Genomic DNA, 24,497 nt, shown 5'->3' on the forward strand with positions numbered 1-24,497 from the left:
TCATCAACATCATCGTCGTCGTCGTCATCATCATCAGGAGCAAGATCCAACATAATACGCATCACTAGAAATAGGCGGTCGGAATGCTCATCGGTGACAAGATACCGGCAGCAAGCGTGGGTCGAGGACCCGACCTCGTCCTGTTGAAAGCAAACTTGGGCGTTCCATAGTAAGGATGAGGGATATTCGAGACCGACTTGGCAAATAGGCAGAAGAGGTGGTTGTGGCGGGTGGAGCCCTGGCCGCCGCCGACGGAGAGCCAGCTGGCTCCCCGTCCGTGGGCGGGGAAGCAGGCCGCAAGGCTGTAGGAAGGTTGGCAAATCATGATGGCGCGGCAGGCGGGGGAGTCGGGAGAGGAGGTTAGGATGATATACTGGCAGGGCTCAGTGGCGTCGTCGATGTCGGGGAGCTCTATGTAGCAGCCGGTGATGGGATCGAAGAGGAAAGTCTTTCATTGAATGACGCCATCCCATGTGCTTCACCCGCCGGCGGCGGCGCAGCTTTGTCGATGCTCACCACTTTCTTCTCGGTAAGGCTGTACAACTCTTTATATCCGACTTCGTAGGGTGACGGTAGTATCAGGAAAGGGGGTGATAATTTCGGTGGCGATGGCGGCTGCGGCGGCGGCGAAGTGTTGCCGCTCATCCTCATTCCACAGAATATAGATCGGAGGATTGAGGAAGCCATTCTTAATTGTAAATCTTACTATGTCAATCTCGCTATATATAATTAAATCAATGACTTGTGGCTAAGATTGATCATTAATATATTCAATTCAATCAAATTTGTAATTTTAGTAGAGTATCTTCTTTTTTTTTCTAGATCTTCCGTATATAACCATTCAAATCTTAAGTCATAAATATAGTAGTACTACTTATTTCAGTAATTCAAAAAAGAATTCTTTTATTGAGAATATTTTGCTAATATAGATCATTCTAATTAAGATCCACTCCAATCCTTAGTCACGTTTAACTTACTAAGTTATTTTAGTATTTTTTCTCCCTCACATCTTCCGTGTATAAGAATGATTAGAATTCAATTCAAGATTTATCCCAATCTTAAGTCATATATATACTAGTCCGAGGAATTAATAATATTGAATCTGCAATTTCACCATTAGTTGTCCCACTCCTATGCTTCTTTTCCGCATTTCACCACGATTTCTTATTAAAAGAAGCCCATGTCTATCCTTTATGTGGGCCTAGGCCCAATTTAAAATACTATTTAATACAAACATCAAGCCCAATTTAACCTTGAATAATTGAACATAGGTGGAGACAAGGCAGAGTTTGATGGGCCGGCCAATGACACGCCACCACCTGTGTTTTCGCTTTCCACTGCCCATCAGTGTAAGACAAACTGTCAAACCCTGCCGGTTATTTCCTAGCACCAACCAAATTCAATTTATTTATCCACCTTTTTATTTCAATATGTTTTTCATATTTGAATAAATTTACAATAATATGTCTGTTTATAAATAAATTATGCCTAATATGTATGTATATACAGTAAGCAGGGTATGTGCTTAGAAAATAGTAACTACTTCTATAGTTATGATGTATTTCCAACCCCGTGCTGTCACGTAACACGTAACATGCAGTATTATAAACACATACATACAATATACATTTGTGGAAGTTATAGATAGATTTCCGCATATTGCATTTTAGTTATAGACATATTGCATTTTTTATTGTTGAGTTTTGCATGCAGATACTGACGGTTTAATTTGCATTATATATAGACGAATTGCATGTATATAGTATAGTTTATTTTGCATTCTAGACAATTTATGTTTATAATGCAAAACTCAACAATATAAAATATAATCAACTTATACTAAAACAGAATATGCGGAACTCCATCTAAAACTTCCACAAATATATATTGCATATTTGTGTTTACAATATTGTATGTTACATGTCACGTGTCAGCACAAGGTTGGAAATGTGTTTCAAATTAAGGATGCTCCCCTAGTGAGTAATGTTTAGATTAAGCAGAGAATATATAATATATTGCTAAACCAATTCGAGATCTGCATCTTTTAAAATCAAAATTTGTTTCCTCGAGTATCTTATTGAGATTTTCCATCTCCAATTGTTGTGATATCAGTTGTTGGAAGTGCGAGGTGAACTTAATGATATGTGAACTTTAGTCCGGAAATAAAATTATATATATAGGTATAAGATTTTTCGAGAGCAATTAATTAGAAAAGTTGCGCAACTTTGTAGACATAACAAAAGTTTCACCTATTGGATAGTGACCCTTTTTCACCACTATTGTACAATGTACTACACATTGTTACATTAATTATTGTTTGTGTCAAACCCTAAAACCACCCACTTTTAACATTAAAGTTCGATATATATTGCAATAGTACGGTAAACACCATAGTACTAATATATACCGAATATATATAACTGTACGAAATAAGATTTTGATATAATGATATTTCCATATGATATCAGTATTTAAATTGATCATACCAAAATTAGTATTATTGAAAAATTTGATAAAGTAACGATTTGCTTTTACTCGTATCAATAGTTTTGATAAGGTATATAGGATTACAATTTTGATAAAGTACCCAACTTATAACTTAAGCCATGGAAATTAAATTGGCATGCTAAAATGTCGAAATCAATCAATACACAAAAACAGTAGGCAAATAACATAACTCATCTCGATTTTATCTTGCAACATCATTCATCATAGAGATCTGATAGCTAGCAAAAAAATAAAAATAAAATAGAAAAATCACAAAGATAGAACAACATTTTGTGGGGGTTAAATTGAAAAGGTAAAGTATATGAGTTTGATAACAATGATTGAATTTGAGGCTAGATTTTCATCATACAATAGTCAGACCTCATTTTGCACGCCTAAAAAGCGTTTCATGATATATAACACACAACAAACGCACGAACAAATCATGGCGCAATAAAATCCGGCCATGTTCCATAATCAATATTTCACTTTTTTTTTCTAATGCATTTTTGTGAGTATTATGTTCTTTATTAAAAAAAATTTGTAATAGGAGTCAACTCCAAAAAGGAGGTTATATGTATTCAAGATCCTCCATTATGAGTTATAACACATCAAGCATTATAATTCATAACTAGAGATTGTCTAGTAGCATGTGTCTTATTTTTTTCATCTTTGAATAAAACTAATACGTATCTCATTTTTCCATTCCGCAAATATATTTTTATTTACATTTTATTTATAAAATTAACTCATTTTGTTCCACTTTAAATGACACATTTTACTTTTTATAGATGTCTTAGTCTAAATAACACATTTCCTAAAATATGACAATATTTATTCTTTCCACTCAACTCACAACCCGAAACTACATAAAATCTCATGTCGAATAAAAAATTGCTCGACTTAAAGTACGACATAGGGAGGATATGAAGTTCTTTCCTCTAAATTTCTTAACTTACATTTTATTAAGGGTAAATAACCATTTAAATCACCATGTTTGGTCAAAATCTGGTCTATCCCACAAAGTTTAAAATCCGCTAATTAATTCACGAAGTTTCAGTTTTCCTAGTTTATCCCATGGGTCAAATTTCAGGTGGAATATTTGCATTTCTACATTGAAATTCATCTTGAAATCTCAATTTAACTTTAAGATCAAGCTCCTTGTGATTACACTTCGGATTATACACGCATATTTTTCGTGGTTTAAATCTCAATCCATCTTGAAATCTCAATCCACGTCCACAAAGATTCGTCCTAAAATTCGACTTATGCGATAAACTAGAAAATTTGAAATTTCGTGATTTACTTAACGGATTTCAAACTTTGTGGGATAGAGCAAATTTTGACCAAACATGGTGATTTAAATGGCTATTTCCCCCTTTATTAAAGCTCATGTCAGAGTCAAAGTGGAACACATATTTTGCCGGACAGAAGAAGTAAATATTTACCTATCTTAGATAATGCAAAGTAAAAACAAAATCCCCCAACCCCACAAACTCACTCCAACACTACATATTGATATCACCCCCTCCCTCACAACCACTCCTCACTCACTCACTCCCTCACTCACTCACTCATTATGATAAGCGGCGACGACCTCTACAGCGTGATGTGCGCCATGGTCCCGCTCTACTCCGCAATGCTGGTCGCCTACGCCTCCGTCAAGTGGTGGAAGATGTTCACGCCCGAGCAGTGCTCGGGCGTGAACCGCTTCGTGGCCGTCTTCGCCGTCCCCGTCCTCTCCTTCCACTTCATCGCCCACAACAACCCCTACCAAATGGACGCCGAGTTCATACTCGCTGACACGCTCTCCAAGGCCTTCATCCTCGCGCTTCTCTCGGCCTGGTGCCTCCTCCTCGGGGGCCGGCTCGAGTGGCTCATCACGCTGTTTTCGGTCTCGACTCTGCCCAACACTTTGGTGATGGGAATCCCTTTGCTTAAAGCCATGTATGGGGAGTTCACGCAGACACGGATGGTCCAACTTGTTGTTCTCCAATGCATTATTTGGTATGTTCTCTCTCTACACTGGTGTGTGATATTTGTTTGTTTCGTTAGCACTTCGAGTTAGGGTTGGATTTTTTTTTCTGATCGAGTCACACTAGACTGAATATATATTGTTGTGTCAATCATTTTTCTGTTCTAATTCAGCTATATTGTTGAGTCAGTTAAAGCTTTATGGTCACCCTTTTTTCTGATCGAGGTGGACCGGTCTACTACCAATATTGACCAAATTTTAAGTTTGTGTTGGTCATTTTTATGTTCGGGCATGTTATATTTTGTTGGGTCGGTTAAAATTTTACCAAAGTTATACTATAGTGGTTCTGGTTCAAGTTCTAAAGTTGCATCTAATGTGATATATTTGTTTGTTTCATTCGGCATCCATCGAATTTGACCAAATTAAGCTCATTTATATTGTTGGGTCAAATATTATTGTGTGTTTCAGCTTGGTTATATGGTTGTGTAAGTCAATGACTCATGATAGAATTTTATGAATTGTAAAATAAAACCAATATATGATAACTAAATGAAACGAATAATGACATCATCTGAAGGAGTTTGGGGTGTTAAGAGTTTTGTTGTTATTAAAGGAAAAACTTAGTACAAAAGTGAGTAGGGGGGACATAAGTCAAACATATGGGGGGCAGTCATAAAGTGAAACTTTTTTTGGCCTAAAAATACAAGATACATTATTGTGAAGGTAGGAATGTGATTGTTCATTTTTCTTTTGACCACTCTACACATATGTTTCTTACACTGTCGCTTTCACCTTTGGATTCCTCAAACTTTAGAAAATCTTGCACCATTTTTGTTTTTCTTTAATCATCATTTGTTTGATTTGAAAAACTTGTCACATGACATTTATTGCGTTTCGCAAATTGTTTATTATAATGTAAAGTCACTATCTGTCACACGTTCATTGATAAAAATGAGATATCGATTTTGAATTTGGCTAAAAATCTAACTAAATGTCCAAAAATAAAATTTTGTTTAGTCTATAGGTTTCTATTTATGAGCCTGCACCATATGTCATAAAAATTGATGGGTAATCATACCAATATTTTTGGAATAATACATTATTAATTCAACAATCCTTATAAAATAAGTACTATGAGTCATTTCTCCTGATAAATTACTCCTCATTTTATAGATCAAATGAATTATAATAAGTCTCTCCTAAAAAAATTATTTTTAGTCGTCAATGTGATGACCTACTGACTCAATGTTGTCCATTAAGGAGTGTCGATTGTTACGAACACTAACTCTAATCGATTACTATATACACTAGAAGATCTTAACTTAACCTATAACAAAGATCAAAGATTAATGATTCACTCGAACTAAATTTTCTTAGAAATTGATACTAATAGTATTTAATTTGATGTTAATTAATTCAGGTACACCCTACTCCTCTTCCTCTTCGAGTACCGGGCCGCGAAGATACTAATCCAAACCCAATTCCCGGGCCAAACCGCCGCTGCAATAACCCGATTCCAAATCGACAACGACGTCATCTCCCTCGACGGGCGGGACCCGCTCTGCACGGACTCGGAGATCGACGACAACGGCCGCATCCGCGTGAGGATCCGACGGTCCACGTCGTCCGCGGCCCCGTCCTCCTCCATGGGCCTCACGCCCAGAGCATCGAACCTCTCCAACGCCGAGATCTTTTCCATCAACACGCCCCACGAGTTCGGGTTCGGGCTCCGACCCGTCAGCCCGAGGCTGTCGGGCTATGCCTCGTCGGACGCCTACTCGCTGCAGCCCACTCCGAGAGCGTCTAATTTCAATGAGTTCGATATCGCCGCCGCTGTCAGCCCGCCGCCGCCGCCGACGGGGAGGGGGTTTCGGCAGGCGTCTCCGTCGGTGAAGATGGTGTGGGAGTCGCCGGCCGAGGCGCATGGATTCAGCGGCGATGTCTACGGTACGTCGAATTTTAATTTATCGTTTTGCATGAATAAATTATTAGTTGTCGAATTCTAGTTAATTTTGAAAATTGAAACGATATTGCGAATTTTTAAACAAGACAAGTGTTGTTCAAATCACAATTTTTTTATTCTTAGCAATTGTCTCTCAATAGTAAAAAATTACAATGTCTTTCTAGGTTATGTGTTAATTAAAACGACGACTATTTATCATGAATAACTTGGTTTTATTGTCACATTATATCTGATTAGTACTCACATATAGTTTAATTTTAATTATTGTTGAACAATTGCAAAAAATTAATAAAAAAATACTATTTTATTCTAACTTCAAATTTATAAGATTGGTTGGAAGTTAACGAAAAATTATGATTTCAACAAAAATTATCACGTTTGGAAAAGGGTTTTTACAGATAAAAAATTTGCCCAAACTATATAATTTAATGTGCAATTACTCTGAATATTTTATGTTAAAAAAGAAAATGAATTAGGGGAACAAGAACAGTAGGCTATATTTGTACATGCAGAGAGGTGGAGCTGTCAAATGGGGTTTTGCATGTATAATTTTGTCACAAGATTCTGTTTTCATTCTGTCATATACATGGTCTAACCATACAGGAATTGACTCTACCACTTTCAACTTTCAATGCCTCATTTGTATTGCTAATAATGTTGCCTCTTTTCTATTAGGAGAAAGAGATTAAATTATGTGTGTTGATTTTTATGCGAAAATACATAAATTAAAGAAATTGAAGGAGGATAAATTCTTATACACTCCCTTAGTATGACTTAACTGAAAGGGTTGTTTTTGTTAAAGGAATATTTGAATTTAATTTAAAACGGTAATACTTATAAATAAATGATATATAGTGTAAGGGGTTTGTGAAAGAATGGATGGTTAACGTACAGATATAAGTATGTCTAAATTAATTGAATTGCAATTAAGTAAGCTTGTAACTGAAGCAAAACCAATAAAGTTCTGGTGTCACAATGCTCTAGGATTCTTTTATGATAATTATAAAGGTTCTTCACTTTTAATTACATACTAATTGCACATGCTCCTTTCTTTATTTATTGATATATTCTAAAGTTATTTTTACTGTTCCCTTTCCCCAAAAAGTGATTAATCTCTCATATTTTGTGCCGGGACTAATAGTTTTGGTCTCAACAACATTAATTATGATTGTCGATAAATACTTTTTTAATTTTAAAAAATGTTTAAATATTGATAACTATACTGTTAATAACTTAATATTAAGTTATACTACTACTAATTTATATGAATCCACTAGAAACCATTCTTTGACAGTCGTGATGTGGTTGAATAGTTTTATTATCAACTGGTGGAAAATTATTCTCATACTCTATCCTCATCTTCTTAGTTTTGTTTCCTTACACACTACTAGAAAATTGGTTTTTTATGGCACTTCAAAATGCCACCAGAATTATGTTAACATTACACTTTATCTATAGTGGCACTTGAAGTAAGTGTCAGCCCCAACACATGTAATAATAGTTCATGTGTAAGTAAAGATCAATCATTGCTACACTCAAAAAATGTAATGAAGAATCACATCTAATGACACTAGAAATTGCCACAACATGTTCTATTAGACTACACCAATATACTTGACGAATATTTAAGGAATACCCCCCATAAATAAATATTATTTCAATTTCATCCTGCATTTTAAATAATTTACAATCTAGTCTACAAATTTCTATAATTTATATTTACATCCTTCAAATACTTCAAATTATATTTGACGTGTATATATATATATATATATATATATATATATATATATATATAGTGTATACATAATATTCTAGTTTCACTTCCAACATATATAAAATTCATATTAAACTATAATATCCAACAAAATTTCATAAACAACAAATTCCAATAAAACGCCATATTCAAATAACATAAGGTCAAAGTATGTAATGCCAAAATGTAATATATTTACATACTAAACAATATTAAAAGTGTTCATCATCTACGTAAAATACACAAAAGATACCAGAACTAGTAAAATCCTATCTATCCAGAAGTGTATTGCTTGTTTCTTGAGATATGTTTGCCTCTTAAATCTGTCGAAAGAGCAAACGTTCTCTGCGACACCACCTGAAACATTTGATTTTATAAATCTGGAGTTATACATAAACAACAATTATATATATGTAATATGTACCAGAAGAATTAAAAAGCTGTAAGGAACAAACTGTTAAAGAATGAAATATAACCAAATGAGAAGAAAAACTAGGGGTGTCGAAACGGATACCCGCGGGTACCCGCACCCGATTTCAGCCATATGTGTGGTCCCGATACCCGCCCTACACCTTATCGGGTATCCCGCACCCGACGCCGCGGGTACCCGACCCGCACCTGCAATCCCGATGCACACATATACATATACAAGTACTGCCAGTAGTCAATACATATATGTGTCTGATAATACACGCGTGACAATGTATGCCCTGACAATACATATATAACACTCCTATATTTCACACTCCTTCCCTGACTGTTTATAGATCAATATAAAAAAATTGAAGATACATGATATAATTAATATCTCCATGAAGATTGGATAGCGGTAAAAAGATATAGTATATGTGTACTGTGCAAACGCCGGCGGGTAGAAGAAGAAATTGGAAAGGAAGAAAAGAGATTAGAGACCTACATTCCTAAAATGCTAAAATTAAAATTCGAAATCCCTAACTTTCAAAATATCGGCTATTGGCGGGTTTATCGGGTATACCCACAACACTATAATTATACTACCAAAACCCGCCCCGTTTCCCGCTTTTGTCGGGTAGCGGGTACCCGATACCCGGCTGGTATCAAGTCGGGACGGGAATCCGTTACCCGCTAGGCCGCTACCCGTTTCGACACCCCTAAGAAAAACACACATATTAGAAAATAGACGACCAAAACTTTGTAACTGGTAACTGTGGTGCCAATTCTAGAATATCCTGTATTTTAGATAATGTCAAAGTATATAAGGCTATGAGCAAGATGCAACAATGTTATAGGAAGATAAAACTTAGCACAATCAACATCCCTCTAAACTATATGATGTATAAAAATGCGTATTAGAGATATATGATAAGAAACTATATCTACTGGGGAATCTAAAATGATTTACAGCCACAAAGCCATACGTATAACATGAGAAGAAAAGCAAAGGTCAAAATAATCCCTAATACAAGTAGCATAATAAAATGCATATACCAAATTAATCATACAAATACTATAATTTATTTAAATTTTCCAAGTACCTGTAGTCCAAGAAGAGAATGTATCAATATTCAATGGTTGTCACTTAATGGGTCCACCTGCATACATAGAGGTGGATATGCACGATGGATCAAACTAAAGTGCATTTGTAATTATATGTAAGTAAATAATTTATAAAATATACCAAAAAACATGGCCAAGCAATCATATGACCAACGGTCTGGGAAAGCTCGTGCAAGTTGTCGTAGGGTCTGATCAATTCCTCCTTAGGTTCAACCACAACTTTAACATTTATTTCACACCAATTCAATCCTAACATTTGTCCGCCAACTTTTGTACTTGGATCTATGCTATGAATACATCCTTTGGCAACAATTTTTTTTGTGAAAATGCTTCTTAGAGACACGTATGTACCAACCTCCAAAACATAAAAATTGATTAATCACCATTTTGAATATGTAATATATTTTAAAATGGTATGAAAATAAAAGCAAAGCTACCTGATCAATATGAGTTGTTGTAGCATTTACTGAGGAAGGCTTAGAGACTATCACATTTGGCCTAGTGTCTGCTTGTGAACCACAAACTCTTTCTTGTGTTGCAAGCCTTGCCTCTAGCCGTTCAATCTTTTCTCGATACTCCACTAGCAAACGGTTCGATGTGCTTTTAGAAGTTTCGTTCCATAAATCTGAAGGACGCACTCCCCTACCCATCATCCTTACATGGCCGGGTCTATCCTTCCCCATAATTTGGGCAAAGATATCATCTGGAGCAATTGCATCGTCCGAACCTTCAAGAGATTGATCATTACAATCTTCCATTGCTGACTGTTTACACAATTTAAAAAATTTAATGCATAAATTTTTAAAAACTAATGCACGAATTAGATTGCATAATACATTGCATATAATGGACAAATATACCGTCACATACAATTTTGCTAGAGACAGCATCACTTGTGCTTCCATTTGAAGAAACAAAACAAGTTTTGAAAAGTTGAACACGAGATGGGCATTGTCCAAGTTCTTTGGTCTAGGAATATGTACACTGTCAAATTACTACTCCCTCCGTTCCGCGGTAGTTGAGTCATTTCATTTTCTGCCCTCTTTTTAGAAAAATGATAATAAATAGTTGAAGTAGAAAAAAAGTAAAGTAAGAGAGAGAATAAGTTAGATATCTCTCTTGCTTTACTTTTCATCCACTTTAACTATTTATTATCATTTTTCTAAAACGATGGCAGAAAATGAAATGACTCAACTACCGCGGAACGGAGGGAGTAATGTATTGTAAAAAGAATCAGTAAAACATAGGAAAAAGAAAAAAAGAAAACATTACCATTTTTGCTTTAACTTGGGCAAACGACTTCTTTCCTGTCCTTTGATTCATTAACTTTTTCTCTCGCGCTTTTTTGTTTCTTTTGCTTGCATTCTAATAGCAAGGGAAAAGGGGTAGTGAATGCATAGTTCAAATGAAATGAGCATTCAAATTGTAGATTAAACCTTTGCATGTTCTGTTCTCCAATAGGCAAGGAGATTGATCCATTGAACTTCCAAAACTCTTTCGTCCCTATCATCTATTAAATGCTCGATAGGTACGTCAGCCCAGTATCTCGTTTTCAAGTAATGCTTCCAGTTTCTCCATTTAAGCCCGATAGATTCCAGGATCCACTTCTCAGCAATGATAGGGACATGGAATCGTAACTACGTTAAACATAGTCAGATATTGTTATATATACGGTATATATATGTATATATAATCATCAATCATGTAGAAAATGAGAAAGTTAAAAGATAGTCAAAAAGCATAGAAGGGAACGAAAAGATCTGACAAAGTTAAATAACATTAACTACCTTTACAATGTCAAGCATCTCAGTTTTTCTCTCCTTTGGAATGGCATGCCAACTTTTAATATCTATAGGACAATAATTACCGCTTCTTGCTATCGAACCTAGGAAATGGCAGAGCGTGCTATCCTCACCACCTATAGCTTGACCGAACTCATTATATTCAACATGAATGGGGGGCAAGTTTAGAGGGCGACCCCAAATATTTTTCATATACGTAGGGCCTCTACTTTGCTTTTCAACAATTTCAGCACTAGATGCAATACCTTGAAGAACGACGAGTATAATATGATTAGTCTATTATTTAAAAGGTTACACAACTTGTCACAATGTTTGATTTCCCATTACCTTCATCTTCTTGTTGTTCGACGTCGACACTCAAGCGCTCATTCTCCAATGGTGGCACACTTTCATGGCTGTGGTGCGAAGGTGTGACCATGTCCAAAGTTTTTTGATGTAGATTTCTACTATAAACTCTTCTGCCTATTGCTGTCTTAGTAGTGAAACCTGTGTATCATTATAAAAGAATATATTGAAGTATAGTACACCATTTCGAACAACAAATCCGAGTCCAAGTTAGAATAATCAGTTCAATGTTTGTTACCTTCACTGGTTTTCAACCTTTGTTGTGAAACATTTGGTTCGTCTTGCAAACGAACACTTTTGCTACACTGCCCTCGACGTTTAGAAGTCATAACTGCTACATTAGAATAATAAAGTAAGCATAGACAACATTATTATTGATCATTATAAGAGGATAACATTCACCATTATTCATAACCGGAAAATGTTGTAGGACTTCAATATGCATTCTGTTATAAACCGGGACTCTTATTCACGGATGGATAAAAATGGAGAAACGAGACTTTTATTAGCGGACAGAGGGAGTACCATATTAGTTAATAAACTTGAAAAATTTATTTAGTTTTATGTTGGCAAAATGTTTTCACTCCATTACTACTTGGATGTCGAACCCACAAAAAAGGTAGTAGCTGTTAATTAAACAGAGTTGGCCATGCTGCCACACTTAAACTGGGTTTTGAGAAGAAAATACTTAAATTTCACTAATCAAAGATCAAATGGGAACATCACAAATGCAGAAAAGTTAACTCAACAATTTATCAAACTAGGTAGTCTTAAAACGAAAAAAGATGAAACACATGAGATGATCTTGTTGTAATTGAGGCACACATGACACATGTGAAACAGAATCACATAATATCTCCATATGTTGACACCAAAGATGATTGTAAATTGATGTGGTAGCACATAACTGAATTTAAGACAACATGCAGCAGTGACTGAATAATCTAAAATGAAGGTTCAAACTTAGTTAGGCATCAATATGCATTGTTATAAACTCTCAATATGCATTCTGTTATAAACTCTCAATTGTTAATAATCTGACAGCTTGGCTACTGACACTAGTTTTGCTCATAACGATTTCAATAACTTAATGATTTAGGACTATCCTCTAGAGAAAATAAACCTTAAGTTGTATGCTTTACTAAGGCAGTAGAAAGCTTTCGCATATCAGAGATTTTAACAATGTTGTTAGTAGATCCGATTGCAAAAAACCACTCATTAAATGGATTGAAGGCTAAACATTTAAAATTTTGGCCAATGAAGCTAAAAGAAATATCCATTCCTGTTGATCAAACTAAGTGCAAGTATAAGAGATAATACTATACTTATATTTCAAGGCCGCAGAGGACTGATTCAAGCATGAGAATTATTACAGTCTACAGCAAAGCCTCAAAATAGGAAGAAAAGATAAAAAAGAAAGACAAAAGATGATGTAAATAATAATGAAAGGGAATCCGATCAAGTCTACACACAAAAATAATTGAAGGAAGAAGAAGCAGAAAAATATAATTCAACAGGTAAGAAATAAATATTCTTCAAAAACGTTTTGCAGTGATTATTTTAATTTAATTAGTGATTAGAATCTAAACTATGAACAAAACTTTTAAAATTGTTTACTTTACTATATTATATTAAGTGGCGAATCTAGAATTGGTATACCGGGACGAAAAACAAGATTATCATTGTACGAAGTAATAGCTTACCCCATTTACTTTTTACTTTAAACAACTCCAGTAAAATTTACACGAGTATTGAAAGTTGACGATTAAATTCGACCACTAGAAATATAGAGATTGAAAATAGTTTAAGAACATTTATTAGAATCTACACTCTGAATAAAACTTTTAAAATTGTTTACTTTAATATGTATTATATTAAGTGGCGAATCTAGACCTGATATACATGGACGAAAAACAAGATTATCACAGTACGAACTAATAGTTGGCACCATTTACTTTATACTTTAAACAATTCCAATGAAATTCAAGTCAATTTCAAACCCGCGTTTTGAAAGTTGATGATGAAATTCGATCACTAATAAAGATTTAGTAAAAGAGAAGATGGTGGGCTGAAAAGAATGTTTGCACTTGATTTAACCATGAGATATTAAATGGAAAACTTACACCATGACAATAAAAGGGAGAAGGCTCAAGTACTATGTAAGCACTTCTGAGAATGAATTTCAGCTGTGTCTCCACATTTAATAGCTTTCTTTTTCAGGACATCTATTAAATGAGCACGCTCTGATCTGCGCAAGTGCTTCTTTAAGAGCCTGATGGAGGAAAAAGATAACTAGACATGTAAGATTATGAATTTCAGGACATCAAAGTAGTGCACTTATAAGACATATTTATAAAAAATACATAAGCACACACACAAACCACACTAGTAGAAATTAAAAATAGTTTTAAGACATTTAGGAGAAACTACACTCCGAGTAAAACTTCGTAATACGTTAACTAGAGTATTATATTAAGTGGCAAATCTAGAATTGGTATACATAGATGAAAAACAAGATTATCACTGTGCGAGGAGGCAGCCTGACAGACTGGTCAAAGAGTTCGTTGGCGCACCGGGCAGCAGCGGCTGCGGAGACAACGAAGCAGCAGCTCTCGACAGTAGGCTGGAAGTTGGCAGCAGATGACAACCCATGCAGTTCGTGTGGCAACAAAGCTATATATCAGAATCTCATACAAATGCTAAGCTAAACACGTGCATTCCAGCTCCATTTCATGTACCATATCAGAAAATCAATCTTATGAATCATATTGTGATCAAACTAACTAGACAGTGTAGCTCAACAGAATCGTGTAAGACCTCAAGTTAACAATGAAACCCATTCATAGAAAATAGCTACAGACGGAGGGACCTGGACCAAAATCCTGATAGAAAAATTCTGAGTAATAGGATGCAATCTATTAGTCTATCTCTAATCAATAACCAACACTACACCTCTTCACTCTGATTTATAAGATGCCAAAATTTAGATGCTGCAAAACAGAATAAAAACTTGAAAATTAGTTCGATTTTAATAAATGTGCTTATGTGTATACACAATGTATAGACATTCAAGAATCACAAAATCAATGCATATCAATTAATCATGTATCTATTGTCAAAATAAGAAGATATTTCTTTACTCACCATCGTAGTTTCCATACTGAATGTTGTTCAATAACCACCATCTGATAACATATAAGTCATCAAAATCATTCATTTAAGTCAACCTCTATTCCATCGATGTCTTCACGAACCCAACCAAAGTCATCCAACTCTATACTATCAGCAGGAACACAAATATTACTTTGTAAGTAAGTCTCCACATCGATAATAGGTTCCATGCCATAATGAGCTCGTGCTGCAGCAGAGACAACTACGCTCCATTGTGATTCAGTTGGATCCTCTACATAGAAGACTTGCTCAGCTTGAGATGCAAGAATAAATGGTTCATAATGGCGTATCACATTTGAAAAATTAGCTAATGTAAATCCATCAGCATCTGTCTTCAATCGTTTTCCTTTTGACACCCATTCACAATCAAATAACACAACTCTATGTCCACAATTGTAATCCAGCTCAACGACATCGGTTAGAATTCCATAATAGTCCAACTCGCTTAAGATTGGATTTTGATCCCTAGTACTTGAAAAACTTGACGTTGTAGCTTTAACACGCACCCCACTATTTTGTGTTTTCTTTGTACACTCCAAATCTTTCGTGTGGAACCGAAAACCATTTACAATATACTTTTTATATTTCACTCCAATTATATTAGGCCCGCGAGCAAGTAACTTCAGAGCTCTTAATGTTGGATTTTCCTCATAGACAGTTAACCCTTCAACCTATTGAAAGAAATTAAATCACAATAATATATAGCAACAACACTGCATATTAACCATTACAATCATTGTGAAGCATATAACTTACATATTGAGCAAACCAACCAGCAAACCTTTCACTGTGGATACGTTCCAACTGATGACGTGCAACGTGAGGATGAGATTGTTCAACTACTTCCCAATATTGCCTGAAATAGAACAATTCTTAGTTTTAAAAAAAAGTTCAAAAGCTATAATAAATAGGAATTCACAAAATAACTTACTCGATGTATGGTCTGACAGCCTCACAGTTGAACAATACATATTGATGAGCTTTCTTCAATGTTACGTCATCTAATCTCATTGCAGTTCCTTTTCCAAGAGAACGACCGTTAATCGTAAATACATCTAATCCTATTTTTGTATTATCTGTAACAGTTTCATTCCTAGATGCTCGATTAAACTTTGACTCCACATAGTCAGCTAAATACAAAGAGCAAAATCTCAAACATTCTTCTACTAGATATCCTTCAGCAATCGAACCTTCAGGTTTACTTCGATTACGAACATATGATTTCAATGTGCCCAAATATCTTGTTGCAAAAAAATCAAGTATTAGATTTTCAAATATTTTAAATGGTTCATCATTGAAAAAACATCCTTCATTATATACACTATTAAATTTCATAAATATTACTTGCAAATATATATTACCTCTCTATTGGATACATCCAACGGTAGTGAACCGGCCCACATAGCTTCACTTCTGTAGCCAAATGTACACTCAAATGCACCATTACATCGAAGAATGATGGTGGAAATATCTTCTCCAATTGGCAAAGTACCACAACAATATCTTTCTCTAAACGAATGATATCAGCAGGACAAATTACTTTACAACATAGTTCTCGAAAGTACTTACTAAGCTGTATCAAAGGTGAACGTACTGTCCTAGAGAGTGTTTTTCGCAATGCTATAGGTAATAATTGTTGCATCATAATATGATAGTCATGACTTTTCAAGCCTAGCAATTTTGGTGGTTTTAACTGAACACACCTTGAGATGTTTGAGGCATAACCATCAGGAACTTTGAGATTTTTCAAGACCTGACAAAATATTGTTCTCTCCTTCTTGCTCATTGTATAAGCTGCTGCCGGTAAATAAACTTTTCCCCGTTCATTAGTAATTGGATGAAGTTCAGGTCTTATTCCCATCTGTTCCAAGTCTTGGCGTGATTTATAATTATCTTTTGATTTACCATCCAAATCCAACAATGTGGCACAGATGCTCTCGCAGGCATTTTTTTCAGTATGCATGACATCGAGATTATGACGAACCATATTATCTTTCCAGTATGGCAACTCAAAAAATATACTCTTTTTTTTCCAACTAAAAAGCTTTGGATTATCTTTAACTAGCTTACCATATTTCATAGTAAAGTCTCTCAAGTCATCCATCACCATATCGCCAGATAGTTGTTGCGGTGCTTCTCCAAACTCAACTGTGCCATCGAAGAGTCGTCTATTCTTCCGAAACTCGTGTTCTTTATGTAGGAATCTTCGATGACCCATGTAACAATACTTTCCACCATGTTTCAGTCTACTAGAATGTGTTTCTTTGTTACATACCGGACATGCATATTCACCTTGGGTACTCCACCCGGATAAATAAGCATATCCAGGAAAATCACTAATTGTCCATAACAATGAAGCACGTAGCTGAAAATTTTGCATTTTAGATGTGTCATACGTTTCAACTCCTACTTCCCACAAATCCTTTAGATCAGCAATAAGTGGTTGCAAATAAATATCAATATTTTTTCCAGGAGCTGATGGACCGGGTATCAATAGAGATAACATAAAAGAAGACTCTTTCATGCACATCCATGGAGGAAGGTTATATGGAAATAATATGACAGGCCACGTGCTGTGTGATACACTCATATTTTTGAAGGGATTAATTCCATCTGACGCTAATCCCAATCGAACATTGCGAGATTCCTCAGCAAAATCAGGATGCAAACTATCAAATGTGCTCCATGCTGGGGAATCGGCGGGATGCCTCATATACCCATCCTTCGTACGACTTTCAGCATGTCATCTCATATGGGATGCCGTTTTTGAAGACATGAACAACCTTTGCAACCTTGGTTTGAGTGGAAAATACCACAACACCTTTTGGGCAACCTTTCTTTTCTCACCCGTGGGATCTTTATCAGTAGTACACCATCTAAGCTTATGGCATGTGTCACATGAAGTTTTGTTTTCATTCACCCCCCAGTACAGAGTGCAATCATTCGGACAAGCATCAATTTTCTCATAACCAAGTCCTAGCTTTTTCATTAATTTATCAGCTTCATAATAAGACTTTGGTAGACCAACCATGGCATAAGGAAAAACATCTCTTAGTAAGTCCAATAGCATATCAAATACCTTATTATTTAATCTCCCAAGACACTTTAAATGCAACAAACGGATTATGAATGATAGTTTTGAGAATTTAGCACATCCTTCATATAAAGGCTGGTTTGAATCATCAATCAATCTATAGAACTCTCTTGCTTGCCCATTAGCAATTTCCGAATCCATTTGGGAATTAGTATCGTCCGTATATCCATCTTCATTTGGAACTCCAAAGACATCATGAACTAAACCCTGCATATCATCATCACCTAAAGCCTCTACATTATTATGTTGGTTTTCACGCCTAGAAGCAAGAATACTAGGAAGTTCTCCATGAGCTATCCAATCCGTGTATCCAGGAATAAATCCATCGACTGTCAAATGTTCATACGCTTCGTCTCTACTCGCAAATATTGTCATTTGGCAGCGTTTGCATGGACACAATATCTTATCATTTATGCTTACATTGCGAAAAGCATAATCTAAAAAGTACTGAAGTCCATTTTGGTACTCATCGGTTACTCTTGACTTTGTCATCCAACTCTTATCCATATTAATAAATACCTACCAAACCTATATATATCATAAATTAATGTAGACAACTTAGTCAATAAGAGAATAAATAGTCATATAAAATGTCAAACAACATGAGATAACATATTAACTTTGTAATATTAATTGTGCTAAACTTACTAACAATTCCCAGATTGTATGGCTTTAATTGATTTTAAATTATTGGGCTAAATCTTTATAAAATATTTATATTGGTTTTTAACGTTCAAGTCATCAAGTATTTGTTCAAGTCATATTCAATAGTAAAAAAAAATGTTCAAATGTAGTTATCTGTATGAGAACAATAAGTGCTTAGCTTAATAATTATGAATTCCATATAAGCAATGTCCAAAAATAAAAATAGCGAGAAACAAGAATATCATAGGTTTAAACAATTTGAACCAACTACTCCTTGTGAAGGGAACTAACAAATGTAGGTACAAAGGCTCCTTCAAGCAAGGTAACTTAACTAGCTAACATTGAGAGTATGGAATATTTTGCATCTACACCCACCGAGTGACACAATATTATTGATCATTGAAGCTTATCTGATATTTTATATAAAAACTAAATCCTCATATCCTGAGTAACCCCACAAGTATAGAATAAAAGAGCATTTTTCACTTATTCAATAATGAAACTTAGATATTACAATCTGGAAAAACATGGTGAACATAAACATAGTAAGCACAAACTGGGACAACAGGGTGAGCAAGCAAAACCTTTAAGCTCAATCTTATTGTTCATATCATGAATTATTAAAACCTTCAAACTCTTTCAGCAGGACAATAGGCATTGACAATGCAAAATAGAAAATCATATAAGCAAAAGTAAGAGAGTCAATAATTACAAATCACTATGGAATTTGGGAGCCAAAAATCGAACTTGCTGTTAAAACAGTAATATGAATGCTCTTCAGTTCAATCCAAAATATCCAATGCAATCTTTAATTATTTCGGAAATTCTTTTAAAAAGGGCTATAAAACCAAAAATTAATTAAGAATGCGAGATGATGACGAGCTAACCTGAGAGAGAAGACAAAGCACGACAGTGGTGTGGTGGCACGACAACCCTTCGTCCGAGATAGAGCACACAAGAAGAGAGAGATTGAATTCTTTCGACTCAAATAGAATTGGCAGATGTGGAGAACGATAGAGCAGTAGGGGAGAGAAAGACAAGAACGGTGGGGTTGATGAAGAGAGCAGATTCTGTTAATTTAGAACGGTGGAGTTGAAGAGAAAGACAAGAACGGTGGAGTTGATTCTGTTAATTTAGCATAAATTTAGGATTCTTTTTGGGCCTTTTGGCTTAATATAATTTTGCCAATTTGCTATGAAACCTAATATATAATTAAAATAACAAAAGCTGTAAATATTGACAATTTGATTTGCTAATGCGTGTACTTTGTCAATTTGTACTTTGTCAATTTGCTAAAGCGGTACTTTATTTTACTTACATAATTTTTTAATAAGACTAGTTTTTAATAATTACGCATGAAAACTTTTATAATAATAGAATTGAAAGAAACTTGATAGTGTAAATACAGAAGTCTTATTTTGGCATTTATTTAATTATGTAGTATTAGTATTGAATATAAATGCAGCAAAAGTATGGTGTGGTGATAAAATATCTTGGTTGACATCTTTTACAAAGTGCCATAAGATGAATGTAAGGATAGTCCAATTTTCTAGTAGTGACATTTATAATTTATTTCCTTTTAATGTGAGGGGTTAGTCCATTAATTAGTGGTTGGATTTGGAGATGAAACAATGATGTTGAAAAACTTTTATCAATGGATTACATTATTACATAAAAGCACGTGTGTTATAATTGGGATTTGATATGTGGGATTCAATTATTTCCCCATTTGAATTATGTAGTAAAGACAGTTTGATGATCTTCCCACTACACTTGTTTGTCCCTCATTGTCAATTCTAGTAATTATTGTGTCATTCTCATTTTTACTTATTTCTTTAAGTTTCCTCATATTATTTGAACTATTTTACTCCCTTCGTTCCATTCAAAGCAAAACATTTTTTCAACATTAAACTTCATACATTAACTATTTTTTAAAATGTGTTACTTTAAATTATGATAATTTGTTAATTTGTAATTGAACTTTTGCAGCACAAAAGGCAAAATGTGTTACTTTAAATGATGATAATTTATTAATTTGTAATTGAACTTTTGTAGTTAGTTTAATTAAATCTAATTAATCATTAATATATTAAGTACTAGTATAATTTTTTTATCAAAAAAATATTTTGTTTGATATTAATGCAGAAAAAGATCTTAGCTTCAGAGACTGCGCAAAGATTGAAGTGAGGGAGGGAGATGCAGCTACCAATCAAGAGATGCCACGTGCTCTGGTTATGCTAAAACTAATTTTGACTATGGTTGGAAGGAAGCTTTCTCGTAATCCAAATACTTATTCAAGTGTTTTAGGCCTATTATGGTCTCTAATCTCTTTCAAGTAAGTCCTTAATTACTACTAAAGGCTTCATTACTTGTATAGTTTTGTACGTATAAATTTGATAAGAAATGAAGATATTTTTAACAATTACCACAAATTTTACAGATGGAATATAGGCATGCCAAGTGTGGTGAAATACTCAATCAAAATCATTTCTGATGCTGGGCTTGGGATGGCCATGTTCAGCTTAGGTATGCATTTATTTGTAGTATTTCATTTTAACTTAGTGAAAAGAGAATTTCACAGCTGCCTAAATTATGTCACCAAAATCTATCAAATAAAATGGATACTTTTGTTAACTCTATATATAGTGAAAAGTGTTAAAGAAATTAGTATTGCAGGATTGTTCATGGCACTTCAGCCTCGGATAATAGCTTGTGGGACAAAAATGGCGGCAATATCCATGGCCATTCGGTTCATTGCCGGCCCCGTGGTGATGTCCGCTGCATCCGTAGCTGTCGGCCTGAGAGGCACGCATCTTCACGCTGCGATGGTTCAGGTACGTCGATTTTCTAGTTATTGCGTGTTGATTATGGTTTACCAAGTAAGCCTATAGAAAAGGTAAAATGGCAAGAAAAAATACATCATGTTTGATCAAAGTTTAGCTAGTTGCGTAATTTTAAAAATCAACTGAAAAATCATGTAGTTTGAATTTTATTGTAATTATCCAGCTATGAATTATTTTATGAAATTGTATTTGGTAGGATAGTAGTGAATTCATTCACATTTCAATATCAAATTGATTTCTTTTTTGTACTAGTTAATTTAGTCTTTATTTTATTTCTTTCATTTTTTTAGACTAATTTTTTTTCTCACAAAATATAGGCAGCTCTGCCGCAAGGAATCGTCCCATTTGTATTTGCACGAGAGTATGGGTTACACCCTGACATACTAAGCACTGGGTAATCTCTACTTTAAATCATGATTTTTAGTTAAATTAATCAGTTACATAAAGTTTTAAAACGGAATATTAAACTACAAATTTCATTATTTTTCAATTGTCTTATTCTTATAAAATGGCAGGATTTGGTGAGAATAAGAAAATACCTTTTCAAATGAAACAATTAAAAAATATTAAAATTTTATAATTTAATATTCTAGTTTCTCATTTTATTAGAGTGACTATAATATGACCAAAATAATTAACAATAATCCTTTTATATATGCAGGGTCATTTTTGGAATGTTGGTTTCTTTGCCAGTAACCCTTTTATATTACATACTGCTGGGCTTGTGAAGAGAAACTTAACGATCATATTTTTGTCCTAACTATGTATGACTGCATATCTAATTCGCAATTACATAAATGATGTTCAATTTATACGTTATGGTAGTACTAATAATTACGAATTTATAATTTCAATTTTCAAGTTTACGAGCAAGTGGGAAAGGAAAAGCACAAGCACATGTGAACTGTGGCTTCATGGTCACATATATTTGAGCTGTAACTAGATTGTCTTTATCTAGGTTTCACTTCTTTGATTTAAATTCGGCTATTCAGTAACCGACAATTCACAAGTTAACATTGACAACATACTAAACCTAGCAAAACAAGTTAACATCGACTATGTACTAAAACTAGCACAATTATGTGGGAAATGTATGAGAATATACACATTTTTAAAAGTTTATCACACCCCGTACCTTTTTTATTTTTCAAAATTAAAAAATTAAGTAATAATTAAGTTAATCACACCCCGCACAAATATGATATGATAAACGTTCTACTAACTCATTCACATTCATATATTATTATAAAACTAATATTTAAAAGTAGGACTCACATGTCACTAACTTTTTTAATCCATTTTTTATTACGTTTCTTAAAACTCGTGTCGGGTCAAATGGTGACTAATTATAAAAGACATAGGGAGTATTAAATTTATTTGCATGTGCACTACAACTGTGTTATATTTTATTCAAATTCCTTTATATGCATTATGGAGTATCAACGCGTTAGGATGGTTTGGGGATGTTGTAAACTGATAAATGAGAAATATTTAGCATTTTGTCATGGATCTGACTACAGTAACGAAAATCTATTTATACATTAAATAAATTATTGCATAATATAAAAATGAAAATAAAATATCGCAATAATATGACATTTTTGAAAAGGATTATAAAATTTAAAAAGACAATTGTAAGGATTATAAAATTTAAAAAGAAATTTGTGCACAGTAGCCGGTGTTGTGGAGGATTTCACATTTGAGGATCCTTCCCACATCATTTAAAGAGAAATAGGATAATGAATGTGATCTACATATTACATTTATCCTGACAAACCTCATTAAAAGAGCTATGGGATAATGAATGTCATCTCCACATTAACAAACCTCATTAAAAAGTAAATGAGATTATAAATGTCATCTACACATTATATTTAACCTAACAAGAAAAAGAGTGATGCTAAATGGCCATAATGTGGTCGGCCATAAAAAGTTAATTTAGTCCGTTTACATGTATACAAAAATTAGAAATACCGATATAAACTCATATGTGTGTGAATGGACTTGTGAGTTGATACTTATCTTTGAATTCCATTACGTAAAACACATTAATATCACGAATTATTGTATACGTTGAGCAACAATCAAGAAATGACAGTAGTAATAAGTTGAGCAAAAACTACGAAAGAACAACACTAACATGTTGAGCAACATATAATGAAGATGATATAAAAGTAAAATCAAATAGTATTAAACCAAAAATTTGAAAAAAAATCAATTTTTTTTGTTATTTACTTAATTTATGGCTGGCCATAATGTGGCCGCATAGCTTTATTCCAAGAAAAAAGCTATGGATAATGAATGTCATCTCCATATTAGCAAACCTCATTAAAAACAAATAGATAATGAATATCATCTATACATTACATTAACACTAATTTATTTCAACCATAAGTGTAATCTCTAAGCAAACAAAAACAAAAAGTAATTGTAGAAGACTCTCCCTTCCAGCATTCAGGCATGCAGCCTGCCATTGCCTTCTCAAAGGGTAACAATTTCTCGGGTTTCAGAGTTGTGATATCATAAATACTGAGCCGTTTACCCTCTTTCTTAGTCGAACTCAGCCTTCTGTAGTACTCCTACTTTTGAGCATGGCTTGCAACTTGGGTACTTGATCTAGTATGCACACAATATTTCGAAATGTTCTTCCAAGAACCCTTACCGTACCTCTCCAAACCATCTAGAAATTGCCTGCAACAAACACAGATTTTGTGGTCATTGCATTAGTTGAACCTGTTCCAACAACGATGCTTGATTGAAGTGGGTTAAGAGAGCAATCTCGAATGCCTTGTCCTCCTCCCTTGTCCAATCCAAAGATGTGCGTGCATCCTTTGATGCAGCACCATCCACCTCCATCATCCAGAAGCAGTTGTTGGATGT

At 34.3% G+C, this 24,497-nt stretch overlaps 2 protein-coding genes across 2 annotated transcripts; one reads left to right on the forward strand and one right to left on the reverse strand.

The window, feature by feature from the left end:
* Nucleotides 1-4,006: 4,006 nt before the first annotated feature.
* LOC121809357 (auxin efflux carrier component 6-like) lies at nt 4,007-22,429 on the forward strand. The gene is made up of 7 exons (XM_042209936.1): nt 4,007-4,494; nt 5,883-6,409; nt 20,920-21,109; nt 21,215-21,300; nt 21,451-21,608; nt 21,935-22,011; nt 22,279-22,429. Exons 1-7 carry the CDS (start codon nt 4,067-4,069, stop codon nt 22,343-22,345), a joined length of 1,533 nt encoding a protein of 510 aa, XP_042065870.1. The 5' UTR covers nt 4,007-4,066; the 3' UTR covers nt 22,346-22,429.
* Nucleotides 8,298-14,730, reverse strand: LOC121809358. The gene is made up of 10 exons (XM_042209937.1): nt 13,988-14,730; nt 12,103-12,195; nt 11,847-12,005; nt 11,505-11,764; nt 11,154-11,354; nt 10,990-11,082; nt 10,588-10,686; nt 10,155-10,481; nt 9,839-10,072; nt 8,298-9,752 (listed from the first exon to the last, which is right to left on the reverse strand). The coding sequence occupies exons 2-10, from the start codon at nt 12,191-12,193 to the stop codon at nt 9,726-9,728; spliced, it is 1,491 nt and encodes a 496-aa protein (XP_042065871.1). The 5' UTR covers nt 12,194-12,195; nt 13,988-14,730; the 3' UTR covers nt 8,298-9,725.
* Nucleotides 22,430-24,497: the final 2,068 nt, after the last annotated feature.

The sequence above is a fragment of the Salvia splendens genome, chromosome 6, assembly GCF_004379255.2.
Source record: "Salvia splendens isolate huo1 chromosome 6, SspV2, whole genome shotgun sequence".
NCBI classification, from domain to species: Eukaryota; Viridiplantae; Streptophyta; class Magnoliopsida; order Lamiales; family Lamiaceae; genus Salvia; species Salvia splendens.